The sequence below is a fragment of the Panthera uncia genome, chromosome D4 (assembly GCF_023721935.1).
Source record: "Panthera uncia isolate 11264 chromosome D4, Puncia_PCG_1.0, whole genome shotgun sequence".
In the NCBI taxonomy this organism is placed as follows: Eukaryota; Metazoa; Chordata; class Mammalia; order Carnivora; family Felidae; genus Panthera; species Panthera uncia.
Window position 1 is genome coordinate 70,228,926 of NC_064807.1, and position 19,287 is coordinate 70,248,212.

Here is a 19,287-nt window from a genome sequence, read left to right on the forward strand (position 1 = left end):
CTTTCCTGTTCAACCCTCTAACATTGCAGACATCAATAACTTTGCTCAAGTGTGTTAAAGGTTGCTATTTACCTGTCTTCCATTTCCACAAAAGGAAAGACAATTGTGGTCTGTCTCCACTCCCTACTCACTAATCCTCAAGGATGGAACAATAAATATGTAATCTCACTGGTAAGACACTACCATTCTTTGGGTCACATTTCCTAGTGGGTGGAGTTCATATATCACAGGTCACAGCCCAAACAAGACGCAGATTCTTGGTTTCTGGGACCTGCCTGTTCTCAGGTGCAAGGGGCACATATATCTCCAGTCTCCAAGAGGCAACTAACCAGACTTCACCCATTGCCCTTAGCTCGGACTAAGCCAGGGGAGGGTCCTTTGCAGATCCAATTGCCCATACTTCTGGAGGAAACAGGAGTAGGAAGCTCCATTTGGCCACATACCTAAGCTTCATTCTCTAATATAACTTTTATTGGAAACTCTGTGTTGGAGGTAGTTATCTGGGAATTGGCCCAGGCAATAAAGTTGATATTTCTTATTTGTCATTCTATGGAAAGAAGGGGTAAGATTCAGTCTCTCCCAAATGCAAAATGTAGATACACTGACTGGACCCTGAGTTTATATAAAGACAAGAGCTATCACGGGGGAGCAAAGTACCATGGGGGAAAATGGAGACTCTCAAGTCTCTGTCGCTGAAACTGCAGGAATAGAGGAGGTAGATACTCCATTATCAGGAAAACTTCACAAACCAGGAAAAACTTCAACACGAGTTCTTAGGCATGAGCACACTGAGTTATCTTTGGCTACTTTTTTTTTTTCCTTTCTATCACTTTACCACATCTTTACATTCAAGAAAGGGCCTTTAAATTACCCAGGAGTAGCTAAGGTCTATACAGTCAGAGCAGTGCTACTCACAATGTGGACTAGGAGCACCACCGAGGCCTGGGAGCCTGCCAGAAACGAAAATCTGATGTCCCCACTCCAGAACTACTGAATCTGAACCTCTAGGGTACAGCCCAGGCACCTGTGTTTTAATAAGTTCTTTAGTTATTCTTATGTTATCACAGAGACTCAGACTGGGGATTCTACAGCAATGATTTTTCTTGCATTAAAGTAGATAAAATCCAGTGGGATCATTACAAACTCCAGTGCCAAGAAGGAATCATAAAAGATATAGGCCTAGACTCCTCTGTTTCTAGAAATGAGATTTGCCAAGTCTCAAAAAAAAAAAAGGAATGAAATCAGTTTACAAAACAGATTTTGTTCTTACACACAAGACAAGATTAGGAGAGAATGAAGTAAAGTGAAGGAAATCACATCAAGGTGAAGAAAATTTGAAATCCTGTTGGTCCAGCTAGAAAAAATATGATAAGGATGAGGAAATGCATCCAAATGTAACTGTTCTAAAGAGTCTAGAAAAGATTGGGATATTTACTAGGTTGGGGATGGTGGCTCAAGATCATCAAGGATAAGAAGAGAAGGACTCCTTTGGCAGACAGAAGAAAATGACACCTGCCCCAACAGGTGCCCAGATTGGGGTATCATTCTATCAAGAGGGGTCTTCTTAGCATTTTAAATAGGGAAGGCAGGGTCAGCATTAATGGGAAACTCCTCAATAACTAGAATTGTGATGCTATGTAGTTAGAGAAAATGTGGACATACTGGGGCACCTGGGTGGCTCAGTCAGTTAAGCATCTGACTCTTGATTTTGGCTCAGGTCATGATATCATGGTTTGTGAGAATGAGCCCCACGTCAAGCTCTGTGCTGGCAGCACAGACATTGTTTGGGATTCTCTCTCTCCCTCTCTCTCTGTCCCTTCCCAACTCATGTGTGCGCATGTGTTCTCTCTCTCAAAATAAATACTAAATAAACTTTAAAAAAATAGAAAATGTGGACATATTTAAGAAGAGAATGACTAGGGGCACCTGGGTGGCTCAGTTGGTTAAGTGTCCAACTTCAGCTCAGGTCATGAACTCACAGTTCATGAGTTCGAGTCCCACATTGGGCTCTGTACTGACAGCTCAGAGCCTGGAGCCTGCTTCAGATTCTGTGTCTCCCTCTCTCTCTGCCCCTCCCCAGCTTTCTCTCTCTCTCTCTCTCTCTCTCTCTCTCTCTCTCTCTCTCAAAAGTAAAAAAATATTCAAAAAAATTTTTTTGTAAAAGAAGAGAATGACTAGAAAAATCAGTGAATTTTTCATGCACTATTAAATTAGTTTCAAGTAGCATTCATTGTTCATGTAGCTGGAACAGCAGGTATAGCACAGGCTCTACGGACACCTGCCTGGGCAGTGCAAGGAATTAGAACTTGAGGAAGAAGGAACAGAAAAACAGGTGCACTAGGGAGGATCCAGGGAGAAGGACAGTTGATCAGACCCAGGCCTGGGTTATAGGTTGCACTGAACAGAAATATGTACCTCCTAATGACATTAAAGGTGAGCAGGATTTATTTGAGCACGGGATGATGCTGGCAGATCCAGAACTCTCTGGCATCATTCTCTCTCAATGGAGACTTCACTGGCCAAATCCAAAGTAGTATGTCAGTAGAACAAAAATCTAAATGTGAAAACAAAAGGGAAATATAGGGAAGGAAAGTACTAACAACTAGCAAAAGGAATTGGCCAGACCTGGGGATAGAGAAGTGGGAAAAAGCAGGTTGAAAGCCTACAGTGGGCATCATCAGAGGGAACTGATGCTGGAGGCTTACCCCCTGCAGAAAAGGAACTGGTGGCCGGAAGGGCTGCTGCAGTGCCCACTAAGGAAGTGCAGGCAGCTGAGTCTTTAAAAAGTCAGTTCTAAGGAAAGGTGGGGCCTGGGTGAACACCACTAACCTAGGGCACTTCCTGGACCTCATTAGACCAGTGAAATCACAAGTTCCAGAAACTCAAAGCAGCTCAAGGATCAGCTAAGGATAATTCTCCAGGCGACAAATGCAAAAACTCCTAACCACGAAGCAGCACTCAGAGGCAAGGCATTCAGTAATACGAACCCCAGGAGCTCAGAACTAAAACGATTCTCAAGATCTTTCTGGGGAAAGAGAAATTGAGAGAAAAGGGCAGGAAACTGCAACGGTGAAGGAGGCATGCAAGACAGTGCAATTCATTTGAAGACTTTCCTACTATTCCTCCCACTATACTGTGGGGTACTCTTCCCACAAAGCAGGGAGGATCCTTCACTAGAGATAAAGATCTTCAGCGATGGATAGAAACAGGGCCTGAAGGAGACATGAAAATGAAAAGGTGCTAAATACTTGAGGTGGGCACCAAGAAAGACCTGGAGCCACCGTGGCAAAGTTCTAAAATTTTCCACAGAAGAGGATTTCCCTCCCCACAAAAACATATGGCAAGACTACTGTCAGAATCCAAGTAACTTTATGAGAAGAGACCATTTCCCAAACTAAGTTCAAATTCACAAGTGGTGGACTCCAAATTGCTTGGGAACCTATAGAGGCTGAAAGATCACGTGCTAGATTATACTTACCAACGGTAATTTGGGATCCACCTTGTAAGGAGAAGGTAACAATGGACTTACTTTCTGAATTTGACACCATGGGACCCTGATTATATTAAGGCTACAGTTTAGACCTCACCTCTTACCACTTTCTCCAGCTCACCCTGCTCCAGCCATATTAGCTTCCTTGATGTTCCTAGAACATGTCAAGGACATGCCTCTCTCAAGACTTTGTCACTTGGCGTCCTCCTTACGCATGGCTTACTCCCTCACTTCCTCCAGATCTGTGCTTAAATGTCACTTTATAATAGAGGCCTTCCCTGACCATTCATTGTCACTCCCTTTGCCATGCTTTATTCATTTTAACACTAGGCCCCACTTAACATCTGATTTATTCCCTTACTTGTTTATCTCTCACTATCCTGACCTCCTGACTCCCACTCCATGACAGCTGGGACTGTTTTATCGCTGCTATGATGTCAGCTATTAGAACCTGCCTGACACATAGTAGGTAAGAAATAAACATGCATTAAATGAATGCATTTATGCATCATTGGAAGTTTTTGTTCACGGTCCAAGCTTGGCAAAAAGTAAGGTGGGTCTGGACTGACTATGCACTGGGTTCATAGAGCATAATTTTGCTTTTTTCTTTTGAATAACTAGGGGACCCTGGGTGGCTCAGTTGGTTAAGCGTCCGACTTCAGCTCAGGTCACGATCTCACGGTCTGTGAGTTCGAGCCCCGCGTCGGGCTCTGGGCTGATGGCTCAGAGCCTGGAGCCTGTTTCCGATTCTGTGTCTCCCTCTCTCTCTGCCCCTCCCCTGTTAATGTTCTGTCTCTGTCTCAAAAATAAATAAACGTTAAAAAAAAAAAGAATAACTAAATAATTAGTGAGAAACAGTGGAATTTCTGGTTAAGAATGAGGGCCCTGGAGCCAGACTGCTGTGTTCAAATCACTAGGTTTGTGGTCTTGGACAAACTGTTTAACTTCTCTGCGCCTCATGATCTTTGTCTATGAAATGGGAATAATGGGGTGCCTGGATGGCTCAGTCAGTTAAGCATCCAACTCTTGAGCTTGGCTCAGGTCATGATCTCACGGTTAGTGGGATCGAGCCCTGCATCAGGCTCTGTGCTGTCACCACCGGAGCCTGCTTGGGATTCTCTCTCTCCCTCTCCCTCTGCCCCTTCCTCACTCTCTAGCTCTCTCTCTCTCTCTCTCAAAATAAATTTAAAAAAAAAAAATTTTTTTAATGGAGGTACAGTTCACACAACATGAAATTAACCACTTTCAAGTGTACAATTTAGTGACATTTAGTAAGTTCACAATGTTAGACAACCATCACATAATTCTGCTTTTCTTCCCTCAGAACAATGGTTAGTCTGGGAGAGAAGTATCAGGAAGGTAGGGGCAGGATCTACCCTATTCAACTGCATTCCTTCAAAGGTGGCAGCCTCTCCACCCATCAATTTGTTAAACCCAATGGATTAAAGAACAAAACAATTCTGTGACCCTCCCCACTAGTGAGAGCTGTGCAGTTGACACAGCTGGCCTTTATCTGGCTTCCTCACAAGGCCACATGGCCCTTCCCTAAGAAGCCTGACCTTCATTAGGCCACTGCTCTCTATGTCGGGTTCGTACGCTCATACACAGTCTAGTCATAAGGCCTCTTTGTCCCGGCTCACATTCATGATCTCCTGGAATTTGGTTCTAGTTGTCCATATGGTCTACCCTTGGAGCTCAGCTATCTTCAAGTTTGGGTAAAAGACAGTAGACCTTACAGGTATTTTCAATCCATCACTGTCAGAGAGCCCTAAATAACACAGTCCATTCCTGATCTGTACCCTCTAGGAGCCAGAACCCCTGTGGGGAAGGGAGTAGGTGGTAAGATTCAGGCACTCTGAAGCCCAGAAAAAGTTGGTGGTCATTAGAAACAGAACCCAAGGCTCTTGCCTCCCAGATGAGCATTCCCAACATTGTGTAATTCACATATTTCTCTTGTCCTGAGCCACAAAACAGAAAGACACACACACCCACCTGCTGGTGCAGTTGTCATTGTTATTTGCACTGAGTGCTGCTCAGAAGATCCCAGTAGAGTGATATTCACTGTGTAATCCGCTGCTGGGTACAGGTCTAAACACACTACTGGAGCTTGTTCCCTCGTTGTGAAGTTAAATGATGTGGCATGATAAAAATTATTCAGATACCACCTCTGACCCAGAACTTTAAACTGTCATGAGATTAAAATAAAGTGTTGCATTAAATTTCCTGTTGGCTTGCAGATATCTAGACTATAAGCAAAATGGAGATAAAGCACGAAGTTCATTCTATTAGTCTTCACCCACTTAGAATCATTTTTAATACCATAGCGAGCTAAACCAGGATGGACTTTACAAAGCTACCTTACCTATCCTATTCAACGTCCCCCTCAACCAGCTATAGGGCAGAGCTTAAAATGCATAACTGCATCTCACATGAACAAAACATAGGCTACCCTAAGGTAATCCATTGATATCCTCCCAGGTAAAGAAGATTGCACCGGAGGGGCACCTGGGTGGCTCAGTCAATTGAGTGTCTGACTTCAGCTCAAGTCATTATCTGACAGTGGGTTTGTGGGTTCAAGCCCCTCATTGGACTCCATGCTCAGAACCTGCTTGGGATTCTCTCTCTCTCCCTCTGTCTCTGCCCCAATCCCGCTCATGATTTCTCTCTCAAAATGAATGAATAAACTTAAAAACATTTTTAAAAATACTTTAAAATTAAAAAAAAAACTACAAGACTGCACTGGAGCTATTGGGCAAAATTCTTTTATTTTCATTCATAAAGAATCCATCGACAAGCTTCACAAAATAGAATTTTTTAACTTTATGAGGACTCCTCCAAATTATGCATTCAAAGCAACTGTTCAATGGTCCTTCACTTGGTCCTTCCTATTAGAGCTCTGATAAAAGAGTGTTTGGTTCATGGATTCATCATGCACGCTGTTAACCCAATAATACCCTACCCACTGCCAACCCAAGATGCATGTATAATATGGGGATTTAAGAGGAAAAAAATATGTGAAGGTCCCAGAAGTAATATGATAAACCCTTGATCAGTGTGCTACAGCTGGTCATCTTTGTGTTTAGTATTTCCTTTGATGCTCAATGTCACTGGCTATACCACCCCCCATCCCTCCTCATTCCTTGCCAATCTTCCATAGTCATCCAAGACCCTGACACCAGGCGCTTTGGGAGATTCCTCTCTCCTCAATTCCTACCATTATCTTCGGTAACTTAAAGATCCTTATAAATAAGCCATCAAAACTTGGCCTCAGAGTTCCTTGAGCTCAATGTTATAAAGTTCCTTCACTCCACATTAGCTACTCATATCCATGGCCACATCCCAGACTGTGTCACGCTGAGTTGCTCCAAGATCTCACAAGCCCCTATCTTTCTGAACCACTTGCCCATTATTCCTCATCTCTCTCAAGAGAGAGATTTCTTCCCCCAAGATTTCCTCACTCAAGATCTTCTACCAATATTCTACCACCCCAGTCCTCGTCTTCCCCAACTCTCTCAGGTACCACTGTCTATTACTTCAATTATTCTCTTGTCCAGTACCCTCAATCCCCTTGCCCATTGGTTCTCAATTCTACCCATTCTAGAAAATGCAAAACACAGTGGGTCAATCCAGACACTTGACTTCACCAGTTCTACATTCAGGCTGCTGCCATCTGCTGCAGAAGACCTCACAACTATGGAGGCTGCATTTCTACACAGTCTCATCCTAAACTCCACGTGGTTTAGTCTACAGACAAAAAATTACTTTCTGTTTACAAATTTGAATCACACTGCATGCATGATTCTATACTGAAGTTATTTTATTTAAAAATATATTGTAGGGGCGCCTGGGTGGCTCAGTCGGTTGGGCGTCCGACTTCAGCTCAGGTCATGATCTCATGGTCTGTGAGTTCAAGCCCCACGTTGGGCTCTGTGCTGTCAGTTCAGAGCCTGGAGCTTGTTTTGGATTCTGTCTGTGTGTGTCTCTCTCTCTGCTCCTCCCCCACTCACACTCTATCAAAAAATGAATAAATGGTAAAAAAAAAGTTTTTTTAACATATATTGTAAAGACTTTGTCATTAATTCGTTCTCTAAATAGATATACAGACCATACAGCATTGGGTATACAATGGCAAATAAGATAAGGTCCTAACCTCAAGGAACTCACAGATGACTATCTAGGCAAACAAAATACCCAGGGAGGGGGCACCTGGGTGGCTCAGTCAGTTGAGCATCTTTTCTCTTGACTCTGGCTCAGGTCATGATCTCAGGGTTTGTGAGTTCGAGCCCCACATCAGGCTCTATCTGCACTGACAGTGAAGTCTGCTTGGGATTCTCTCTCTCTCTCTCTCTCTCTCTCTCTCTCTCTCTCTCAAATAAATAAACATTTAAAAAGAACTTTTTTAAACACTGAGGGAGAAATGCTATAATACATGAGGCTGTAGGAGCACTCAGGAGGAACACCTCATCCTCCTCTTTAGGGATGGGGAAAAGCTTCCCTATCTTAATTATGGACCAGAGGAGAAATTAGCATTAACCAAGTGAGTTAGGGGGTAGGAAAAACTATTCAGAGATCAGGAACAGCATTTGGGACAGGAAGTCAGCGAAGGTGTCCCACCAGGGTTGCTGACTGAGCTGAGCCTTGAGGATAAATAGGAAGCAGTCAGGTAGGATAAGGGAAGGAAGGACACTGCTAGTAGGAGGGTCACATACATGAAGACACAATGCAAAAGAACACAAGAAGCTAATCAGGGAGTACGGAGCTTAGAGCTTATAGAACGAATGAGGTCTGAAGAAACCGATTTAGGACTTACCAGCATGGAGACAGTGAAGGAAATAAAGAGATTGGATAAGATGGCTCAAAGTGGGGTACAGAATGACGAGAGAATGGGCAAGGAACAACCTTGAGGGTAATCAGATTTAAGGGACAGGTAGAGGAAAGGAATCCTGGGAGGGAGGGACTGAGAGGGTCTCCAGTAGCAAATGCTGTCCAGTGTGAGGCAGAACCTATTTCATGTCTGCATAGTGGTCTAACAGATTAATGTATGATTCTCTACTTAACCAAATCCCTACTGATGAACATTTAAGTTGTTTCCAATTTCCCCTATTATAAATAAAGCTTCAGAGAACAGAGTAATCTTTCTGTATGTGTCTGTATAATTAATTACAGTCCATTTCCAAAAATTTACTGATAGATGCTAACAAATAACTATTCTGGAAAAGTCATGACAGTTTCAGTGGCCAGCAGCTGTGGAGAACAGTATTCTATGCTCAAAGAAGAATCATGGTGTCTCATGGCTTAATTTGTTTTTCTTTTTTGGCTTACACTAACAGGTGTTCATTTGCATTTTTATAATACATATATATTCTATACTGTCTTTGCAAACTGCCTTTATTGGGTGGGGGGTTGGTTTGGCGTTTTTTTGTCGTTGTTGTTTTGAGAGAGAGTGCATGAGCAGAGTAGAGGGGCAGAGAGAGAGAGAGAGAGAGAGAGAGAGAGAGAGAGAGAGAGAGAGAATCTCAAGCAGGCCCCTCGCTCAGTGTGGAGCCCAACTCAGGGCTCAATCCCACGACCCTGGGATCATGACCTGAAACAAAATCAGGAGTCGGAAGCTCAACCGATTGAGCCACCCAGGAGGCCCTACACTGATTTTTTGACATCATCTGTATCTTAAATTAATGTTAATTTTATTTAGGTACTTGAATATGTTTCTAGCCCCTGTATTCTTCCTAATATAAAAATATGAATATTTTGTTCACCAGTTTAAAATCCTTCAGTGACTCCACAGAGACATCAAAATAAGATCCAAACTCCAAATTACAGGGCTGTTCACGATCTAGCCACTGCTTAGGTTTTTGCCTCATCTCTTGCTATTCTCCCTTGCTTTCTTTGTTCCCTAAGAGAACCATGTTCCCTAAAACTCAATATGCTACTCTACTTGCCCACAGTGTCCTTCTTCACCTTTATCCCACATCATTGTGGGTTAAAAAAAAATGTTTAAAAACGGGGGGGGTTGTTGCCTGGGTGGCTCAGTCGGTCAAGCATCTGACTTGGGCTCAGGTCATGATCTTGCAGTTCGTGAATTCGAGCCCCGCATTGGGCTCTGTGCTGACAGCTCTGAGCCTGGAGCCTGCTTCATATTCTGTGTCTCCCTCCCTCTCTGCCCCTCCCCCACTCATGCTTACTCACTCGCTCGTGCTCTCTCTCTCAAAAATAAATATTAAAAAAAAAAAAAAAAAAACACTTTACCTTAGTGTGACTGATACATTATATTGTTTTGGTAAATGGCTAATGAATTAATTAACTTTAATTTAATACTTAGTCTACTGTGCCAAATGACTTGCTAGGCACTAAAAATGACATAAAATAAAAACTCTCAGTTCCTACCTGAGTTTATTTATAATTTTGAGATGTGTTGACTTTTAAAAAGTCAAGTTAAATGGGGACCAATAGCCATGCAATGAGTTTCTTAAAGATCTGCAAGTATGAATTTGATGGTAAAATAAGCTGTAATTATAAAATGCATAAAATAATAAAACATACACATGTGAAATACCAGACAGGGAAACCGATAGCAAGTCACCAAATACGGTGTCTTCCTCCAATCTAACCCCTCACTTGGCATCCATCTCACATCTCAAATCCATCTCTAGCGACAAATATCAAACTGTCTAGACATTCATTCTATCAGTGTTTTTAAATACTTTGGATCCTCACTTGGAGAGCACCCAAATTTTTAAGTGACACAGTACTTTGACAGACAGCATGAGAGATCTTCTTACTTGGTACGTTTGTTCTGATCCAGCTTTCCTAGGGCCCCTGCTCAGTTTCAAACAAGCTTCGCTGAATATTGAAATATTGAAAGTTGCATCATCTTCTGAGAGATCATCTTCTAAAAGATAAGACATGTGGACAGGTTGTATATCTTAGCAAAACATATCTTGGCTAAGTAACATTTGAAACTGACACCTTATAAAAGCCAACAGGGTGTTTAACAGCAAGGGTATCACATTTGGCTTCAAGTCCTGGCTCCACAACTTCTTAATTGCATGACCTTAGCTAAGTCACTTAAGCCCTCCAAACCTCAGTGTCCTTCTTTGTGAAATCCAGTAATCTGACTTGCTTTTTCTTACATCACAGGCTATTGAGAGAATCAGATGAAATAATTCATATTTAAAAATCCATGTAAACTAATAGGGGGCCCCTCATTGGCTCAGTTAAGCGTCTCACTCTTGATTTCAGCTCAGGTTATGGTCTCACGGTCCATGAAAGATCAAACCTCATGTCGGGCTCTGTGCTGACAGGGAGGAGCCTACTTGGGATCCTCTCTCCCCTTCTCTATCTGCCCCTCTCCTGCTTGCTCTCTTTCTCTCTCAAAATAAATAAACAAACATTAAAAAAATTAATCAATGTAATCTGATAAAGCTGTGATACTTTTAGAAAGTTGGATATCACTTGGATAGTCCATATGTAAAATGTCATGGAGGGAAATGTGTCAAAAGCTAGAAAGTCTGAGAATAAGGAAAAGATCAATAAAAGTCAAAGAGCATGGATTAGAACTCTCAGAGTGGGGGCTTCCTACCTAGAAGATGATCAGAAAGTAGATGGCCAGGCAAGATGTTTGCTTCATAGCAGGCAGTATTTCAAGAGCTACTCAGAGAACTAAGGCAGTACCATAATCAGAGAGCAGACTTATTTCAACTGCTGGTTTAAAAAAAAAAAAAAGTAATTTCATACCTCCTCCAGTCTAATTTATTCCTTCAATGTTCTAGTTTCTTCACGTGTCATTGAGAGTGAAGAGGTTTGTTACTAATGAGTAAAAAACTCACAGGGACACCTGAGTGGCTCAGTCGGTTGAGCATCTGACTCCTGATTTTGGCTCAGGTCATGATCCCAGAGTCATGGGATCAAGCCCCATGTCCGGCTCTGTGCTGAGTGTGGAGCCTGCTTAAGATTCCCTCTCTCCCCCTCTGCCCCTCTACCCCATTTATGTGTTCTCCCTCACTCTCTCAAAACAAAAAACAAAAACAAAAAAACACCTTACAGAATGTCTAGGAATACCATGGCTAATTTGCAAGGAAAAGAAAGTTTCCTAACAAGCCAGTACATTTTTGTCAAATGAGAAAAAATTTAAATGTCTATCAGAAAGAAGAGGCTTTTTATAACTACCTAGAAAACTACATTTCTCCCATGGGAGTCTCTGCTACCTAAGAAGTAATAATGACAACAAATTATTCAAAATCAAAATTGCCCACAGCATTTTAGACATCACTCACACATGCAACACAAGGCAATTAGCTGGGAGAAAATATTCTTAGCTATAATTGGAAAATGTAAAACTATGGTTATGAGAGACAATTCGAAGACCTATCTATCACTTGTTCTCCCCTTTATCTTCACAACTTTTTAGCTGTTATTTATTTTTTTCAAAAAGTTTATTTATTTTTAGAGAGCCAGAGTGCACAAGACGGGGAGGGGCAGAGAGTGGGGTGGGGAGGAGAGAAGATTCGAAGCAGGCTCTGTGCCGGCAGCAGTATCTGATGCGGGGCTCAAACTCACAAACTGTGAGATCATGACCTGAGCTGAAGTTGGACGCTTAACCAACTGAGCCACCCAAACGCCCCTATTTATTTATTTATTTTTGAGGAAGAGAGGGAGCTTGAGCAGGGGAAGGTCAGAGAAAGAGGGAGAGAGAGAATCCCAAGCAGGCTCCTCGCTGTCAGTGCACAGCCCGACACAGGGCTCAAACTCACAACCCATGATGAGATGATGACCTGAGCTCAAATCGAGAGTTGGACACTTAACCCACTGAGCCACCCAGGCTCAGATTTAAAGATTTTATAAGATCCTTTTAAAAATTTAATAAGGACATCAGAAGCAAAAATTGCTACGTGTGTGCATGATTTTGAGGCACACCAAATACATGTCTGTAAGGACTACCACACACAGTATATGTCTGTTCACAAACGGAACATAAAATAGAAGTACTGCCTGCATAGTTCCCAGCTCAGTAGGATTTCTCACTCACAGCCATCATAGTCTGAATTCAGGGGAAGATGGCAATGTGAACAAAGGCATCTGGCTCTCACTTCCCACCCCCAGTCCTGACAGAAGTGACTGAGAATAGTAAAAATGGGTCAAAATTTGCATCTGGGTTAGAAAGAAGGGTGGGTTGACATACACAAGGCATAAACATGAAGATGTTTCTGCTTAGCACCGTGCGGAAGAGACCAGATGAAAGGAAGATACCGAGAGCTACTATGTGCCTTTGCCATCAAGCAAAGGGGCATGGCCTCAAAGTGTTCAAGGAAGGAACTGGAGGAGAAACTGGTGCCCACAGAGGTAGGGGCTAGAAGTAAGGACAGCAACAGGACACATAAGTGATGGATGCTCCACTTGGAACAATTGAGCCTCGTAGTTCCTGATCCTATCTGAACATCAGAACGGCCCAGACACAGATCTGAGGTGCGAATACACATCTGTATTTTGTTTTAATTCACCAGGCAATGCTGACAGGCAGCCAGGGTAAAAAGTAATATATACTACTATTACAACTACTAGTAGTAGTAATAATAATAATAGTCCTTCCTTAGCATACTGGAGACCAGTGACATGGAACGACTTCTACACGGAGGCCCAGGGACCTGGAGGGCCCACCTGACAGAGAGCCTGTGTTGGCAGAAGGAGGGACTCAGTGCTCTCCTGCCTCCGTAGACCACAGCATCACAATGAAGTCGGACAACGGACACTGTCCGAGAGCACCAGTTTCACTAATCAAGACAGCAAAGTGCTCAGAAATAAAGCTCAAGCCAGTGGGCTTTCTCACAGCTAGTTGTTTCCTGAAGGATGCTGGATTATCCAATCAGCAGCAAATCCTTCAAGACGAGATGTGACAAAAGCACACACTAATATCATCCAATAAAAAGCAAAATGAGAGAGAATGCCATCCATTTTATTATGAGGGAAATATCAGACCTAGATAAAACTTTTACTACTTATTGTAATAAAGTAACAAGATTACTTATTGTAATCTAGAAAAAAATAAGTAATCTAGAAATAATCTAGAAAATAATCTAGAAGTAATCTAGAAAAATAAGTAATCTAGAAGAAAAAAAAAGCCTGTGAAACAATTCTACAAAGAGGCAAAGAATAAATATTCTTTGAAAAACAATTGGATTGCTTGGGTGGCTCAGTCAGTTAAGCATCTGACTCTTGATTTTAGCTCACTGATGATCTTGTAGTTCATGAGATCAAGCCCTGCATCAGGCTCTGCTTAGGATTCTCTCTCGCTCTCTCTTTGCCCTTCTCCTCTTGCAGTTGCGCGCGCGCTCTCTCTCTCTCTCTCTCTCAAAAATAAATAAATATTTTAAAAATAAATAAATAAAAGTTTAAAAATATTGAGCAAAGTAATAGTATAATTAGGCAACATCTGTTTTGTACCTTCAGTAAAAAAATTTTAAAGATAGATTAAAATGGGATAAAGGATGAGTTAATAAGAGAATGCAATAGCAGAAAGGAAATTGGTTGAGAGGCAAAAAGAAAAAGAAAACATGGCTGGCTCAGTCTGTAGGGCATGTGACTCTCGATCTAGGGACTCTCGATCTGGGGGGTTGTTGAGTTCAAGCCCCATGTTGGACCTAGACCTTACTTAAAAAAAAAAAAAAAAAGAACTAGATGAGACAAGAAACAAAAGGAAATGCAAGTCCAACAACAGAATTTAAAGTGCATTAGAAATAGTGAAGGCAAAAAAAAAAAAAAAAAAAAAAAGAAAAGAAAAGAAAAAAGAAATAGTGAAGGCCAGGGCTCCTGGGTGGGTCAGTCGGCTGAGTGTCCAACTTTGGCTCAGGTCATGATCTCACGGTTGGTGAGTTCAAGCCCACATTAGGCTCTGAGCTGATGGCACGGGGCCTGCTTGAGATTCTCCCTCTCTCCCTGCCCCCTGCTTGCACTCTCTCTGTCTTTCTCAAAAATAAGTAATAAATTTAAAAAAAAAAAAACTTTTAAAAAATAAACAAAGATACATGTTTAAAATGATTAAAAATAAGAAGCTGGCAGTAAAATGCTGTATTAAGCCAATAACATAAGGGAAGCAAGAGGGGAAGGAAAAAAAGGAAGTACAGAATGCTAAATTCTTTATTCAGGAAGAAATTAACATTATTTCAGAACACTGGTAATCAGAAAAATATACATTCAAATAGGATTTTGTTTGTTTTTTAATGTACAACATAGAATAAAAACAAAATCTATACTCTCTGAATCACTGAAAAAGAAATTTATGTAGCAAAAAGATAGAAAACAATGGACATAGCAAAGCAACATAAAAAAGAAAAAAAAATTAAGATGACAGAAGAAGAAAATCATATTACAAAGAACACTAAATGTAAATAAATTGCTTAACTTATCTACTTAAAAACAAAACTCTTCTCAAGGTGCCTGGGTGGCTCAGCTAGTTAAGTGTCTGACTTCCGCTCAGGTCATGATCTCATGATTCGTGGGTTTGAGCCCTGCATCGGGCCCTGTCAGTGCAGAGCCTGCTTCAGACTTCTGTCTCCCTCTCTGCCCTTCCCCTGCTCATGCTCTATCTCTTTCTCTCAAAATAAATATATAAACATTAAAAAAAAGTTTGTAAAGATTCAATTAAAAAAAAACAAAAAGCTTTTCTCAAGAAGGCTCACAGTATATGCTGCTTCCTAGAGTACATCTACAGCAATGTTATTCAGACAGCTTTTAAGAACAAAAGTGTTTAGAATATGGGAATGGAGAAACAAGTGAAGGGGATTAAGAGTACACTAATCATGTGAGCGCCTGGGTGGCTCAATCAGTTAAGTGTCCGACTTTGGCTCAGGTCATGATCTCGTGGCTCACAAGTTTGAGCCCCGCACAGGGCTCTGTACTGACAGCTCAGAGCCTGGAGCCTGCTTCAGGTTCTGTGTCTCCCTCTCTCTTTGCCCCTCCTCTGTTTGCACTCGGTCTCTCTCTCTCTCTCTCTCTCTCAAAAAAAATAAAAACATTAAAATTTTTTTTAAAAACAGTAATCATGATGAACACTGAGTCATGCATGGAACTTCTGAATCACTATATTGTACACCTGAAACTGATATAACACTGTACATTAACTACACGAAAATTAAAATTTTTCTTATTAAAAAGGAACAACAGTGAACAAAAACATATGCAAATAGATACACAAAGAAATCAAGAAAACCAATATTGTTATCAAACTATATTCCAGGGCAAAAAATATTATACAGGTTAAAGTAAGCCATTTATTACTAATGAAAGTTAGATTCTGCAATTAAGACATAAATATCAGAACATCAAAATGTGTGAAAGAAAACAATTAGGATTTCTGAGAGAGACTGAGAAAAATGGCGATCCAAGTAACCAAAAACCAATAATACAACAAAAAATAGAAGATCTGAATAACTTTATTAATAAAGTTGACTGAAGACCAGATCTTACTCTACTCACAAGCAAACATTATCACAAAACTTTCCCAAATAATAAGCCCCAAGAAAATGTCAATAAGTCCCCCCCCAAAATACCAAAATGTAATAAAACTAGAAATTAACAACAAAGTTAAATGTTAAAAAAAAAACAAAAAGAAAACCTGCCACTTGTATAATTCACTTATAATTAATCCTTCAGTCAATGGGGAAATCAAAATAGCAATTATGTAATGCTTTGAAAGTAAACATAAAGAGAACATATATTAACACACTCATAAACATTTCTTCAACCAAAGAGAAAATCAATCAAAGAGAAAATCAGAATCACAATTATATCATGCCTAGAAAGTAAGGATAAAGAGAATATGTATCAGTGTCTAAGGAATTCTACCAATGCTCAAGTTCAGAAGCATTAAAGACTTTTATGCTCAAACAGGAAAAAATGGAAATATGTTGAATTATACATTCAGTGGAAGAATTTCTTAATAGAACAATATATAACCAACTTAAGAGAATCAAGGAGAAAGAAATAATAAAACTAAGGGGAGAAATTAATGACATAGAAAAAGAAAAACACTTAAAAAACCAAGAGTTTATTCTTCAGGGAAAGGAACAGTAATAAAACAAACAACTCAAGCTAAGCTAATCAATTTTTGAGAGAAAACCCAAATTAGGAATCAAAATAACCTGGGGTTATATAACCTGTAACCCCAGAGGAATTGTCAGTAAATATTCCACATGACATTCCACTGATATACTTAAAATCTCACCCATACTCTTTTAGGAAAATACAAATAATGAAAATTGACTGAAGGGGGCGCTGGGGAGGCTCAGTCAGTTACATGTCCGACTCTTGATTTCAACTCAGGTCATGATTTCATGGTTCAGTTCATGAGTTCGAGCCCTGAGTCAGGCTCTGTGCTGACAATATGAAGAATACTTGGGATTCTCTATCTCCCTCTCTCTCTGCCCCTCCCTACTCGTTGGCACTCTCTGCCTCTCAAAAATAAATAGGGGCACCTGGGTGGCTCAGTCAGTTAAGCATCTCTTGATTTCAGCTAAGGTCATGATCTCATGGGTCATGGGTTCAAGCCCCACCTCAGGCTTTACACTGACAGCATGCAGAGCCTGTTTGGAATTCTCTCTCTTCTCTCTCTCTGCCCCTCTCCCTGCTTTCACATGAGCTTCCTCTCTCTCTCTCTCTCTCTCTCTCTCAAAATAAAACTAAAAAAAAATTTTTTTTAATAAAAAACTAAACTTTTTTTAAAAATTAAAAAAAATTGAAGAAATTATAGGAAACATAAACAGATTTTTTTTAAAAAGTCATAGCAGAAATTAACAAAGTTATCAAAGAATTATCTCCCAAAAGGGATAAAACCTAACGATCTCAAGAGAAAATGTGTCCAACTTTAGAGGAAGGCAAAATTCCAAAGTGATACAAACTTTTCTAGAGCATAAAAAATATGGAAGACTTCCCAATTCATTTTAAGAGAACTAGCATGAAGCTTATAATGAGATCAGATCACCAAATGTGCAGGATCTAAAGGAAGAGAATGGCAAATCTTTACAACAGTGCATATATGAACAGAAAAGATAAAACTTAAGTAATATTGAGTAAATGTAGAAATGTACTTTTTCCCAGTTGGGATGCCTCCATATAACCCAATTCTCACTAGATTAACTTGCAAATTTAATCCAATTCCACTTAAAATTTCAGGCAGAGGAAAGAGATCTGGAGACATTTAAATACTCAGCCATGGTCACCAAACTCTTCAATGCAGAGTTAAAATGCAAACCACGTCTGTCTGACCCTACAGACCATCTTTTTCTTGGAGAGAAATTACCTTGTAGAGGTAACTGGGTATTAGTAAAAACAGCTGACACTGAACAGCAAGCTGTCATTTTGACTAAATAATGACACATGAGTTTGAAGTCTTTTCAATAAGACCTATTCCCTAGAAAAACTAAAACTATAAAACAACAAAACGTCAGTAAATACATATCTATCAATAATTACTTTGATTGTAAATGGACTAAATGCTCCAATCGATAGACATAGGGTGAGAGAAGAGATTAAAAAACAATACCCATCTATATGCTGCCTACAAGAGACTCATTTCAGACGTGTAGACACCTGCAGATTGAGAGCAAGGGGGTGGAGAAACATCTATCACGCAAATAGATGTCAAAAGAAAGCTGAAGTAGCAATACTTAAAATGGAAAAAGACTTTAAAACAAAGACTGTAAAAAGAGACAAAGAAGGACACTTTGTAATAATAAAGGGGACAATCCTACAAGACAATAGATCAATTGTAAGTATTTATGCACCCAACATGAAAGCACTCAATACATAAACCAGTTAATAACAAACATAAAGGAACTAATCAACAGTAGTACAATAATAGGAGGGGACTTTAACACCCCACTTACATCAATGAACAGATCGTTCATACAGAAAATCAACAAGGAAAAAGCGGCTTTGAATGATACATTGGAACAGATGGATTTAACAGATATATTCAGAATATTCCATCCTAAAACAGCAGAATACACATTCTTTGCAAGTGCACATGGAACATTCTCCAGAACAGATCATATAACAGTCCACAAAACAAGTCTCAACAAATGATAGAAGCTGTACCATGCATCTTTTCTGACCACAGCGCTATGAAATGAGAAATCAACCACAAAAAACAAATTTGGAAAGGGTACAAATACATGGAGGTTAAATAACATGCTACTAAACAATGAATGGGTCCACCAAGAAATCAAACAAAAATTACATGGAAATAAATAAAAATGAAAACATAATGACCCAAAATCTTTGGGATGCAGGAAAACAATTCTAAGAGGCAAGATTATAATAATACAGTCCTACCTCAAGAAGCAAGAAAAATCTCACATAAACAACCTAAGTCCTAAAGGTGCTAGAAAAAGAGCAACAAACAAAACCTAAACCCAGAAGGAAGTAATAAAGATTAGAGTAGAAGAAGTAAATGATATAGAAACCAAAAAACAATAGAACAGAACAATGAAAGCTGGTTCTTTGTAAAGATCAACAAAATTGATAAACCTATAGCCAGACCCTTCCCCCCGCCCAAAAAAAAAGAGAGAGAGGACTCAAATAAACAAAACCACAAATGAGAGAGAAGAAATAACCAACACCAGAGAAATACAAACTCTTGTAAGAGAATATTAGGAAAACTATATGTCAATAAACTGGACAACCTAGAAGAAATGGATACATTCCTAGAAACATATAATCTACCAAAACTGAAACAGGAATAAATAGAAAATTTGAACAGACCAATAACCAGCCAAGAAATTAAATCAGTAATCAAAAAACTCCTA

At 40.1% G+C, this 19,287-nt stretch overlaps 1 protein-coding gene and 1 long non-coding RNA gene across 10 annotated transcripts in view; one reads left to right on the forward strand and one right to left on the reverse strand.

Moving 5' to 3' along the window:
* The window catches only part of SUSD1 (sushi domain containing 1), a 282,806-nt gene that overhangs the window by 190,808 nt on the left and 72,711 nt on the right, over window positions 1-19,287 (reverse strand). For all 9 annotated transcript variants that reach the window (XR_007459116.1, XR_007459114.1, XM_049636099.1 and 6 more), the window contains 2 exons: window positions 10,270-10,379; window positions 5,483-5,675 (listed from right to left, as the gene is read on the reverse strand). Coding sequence is in view for 7 of the 9 variants with exons in the window: in XM_049636099.1 (XP_049492056.1) it covers window positions 5,483-5,675; window positions 10,270-10,379 (303 nt within the window). In the remaining 2 variants the exon portion in view is untranslated. The remainder of the gene's footprint in view (window positions 1-5,482; window positions 5,676-10,269; window positions 10,380-19,287) is intronic.
* The window catches only part of LOC125927059 (uncharacterized), a 187,645-nt gene that overhangs the window by 45,002 nt on the left and 123,356 nt on the right, over window positions 1-19,287 (forward strand). The gene's annotated exons all lie outside the window — the stretch shown is intronic.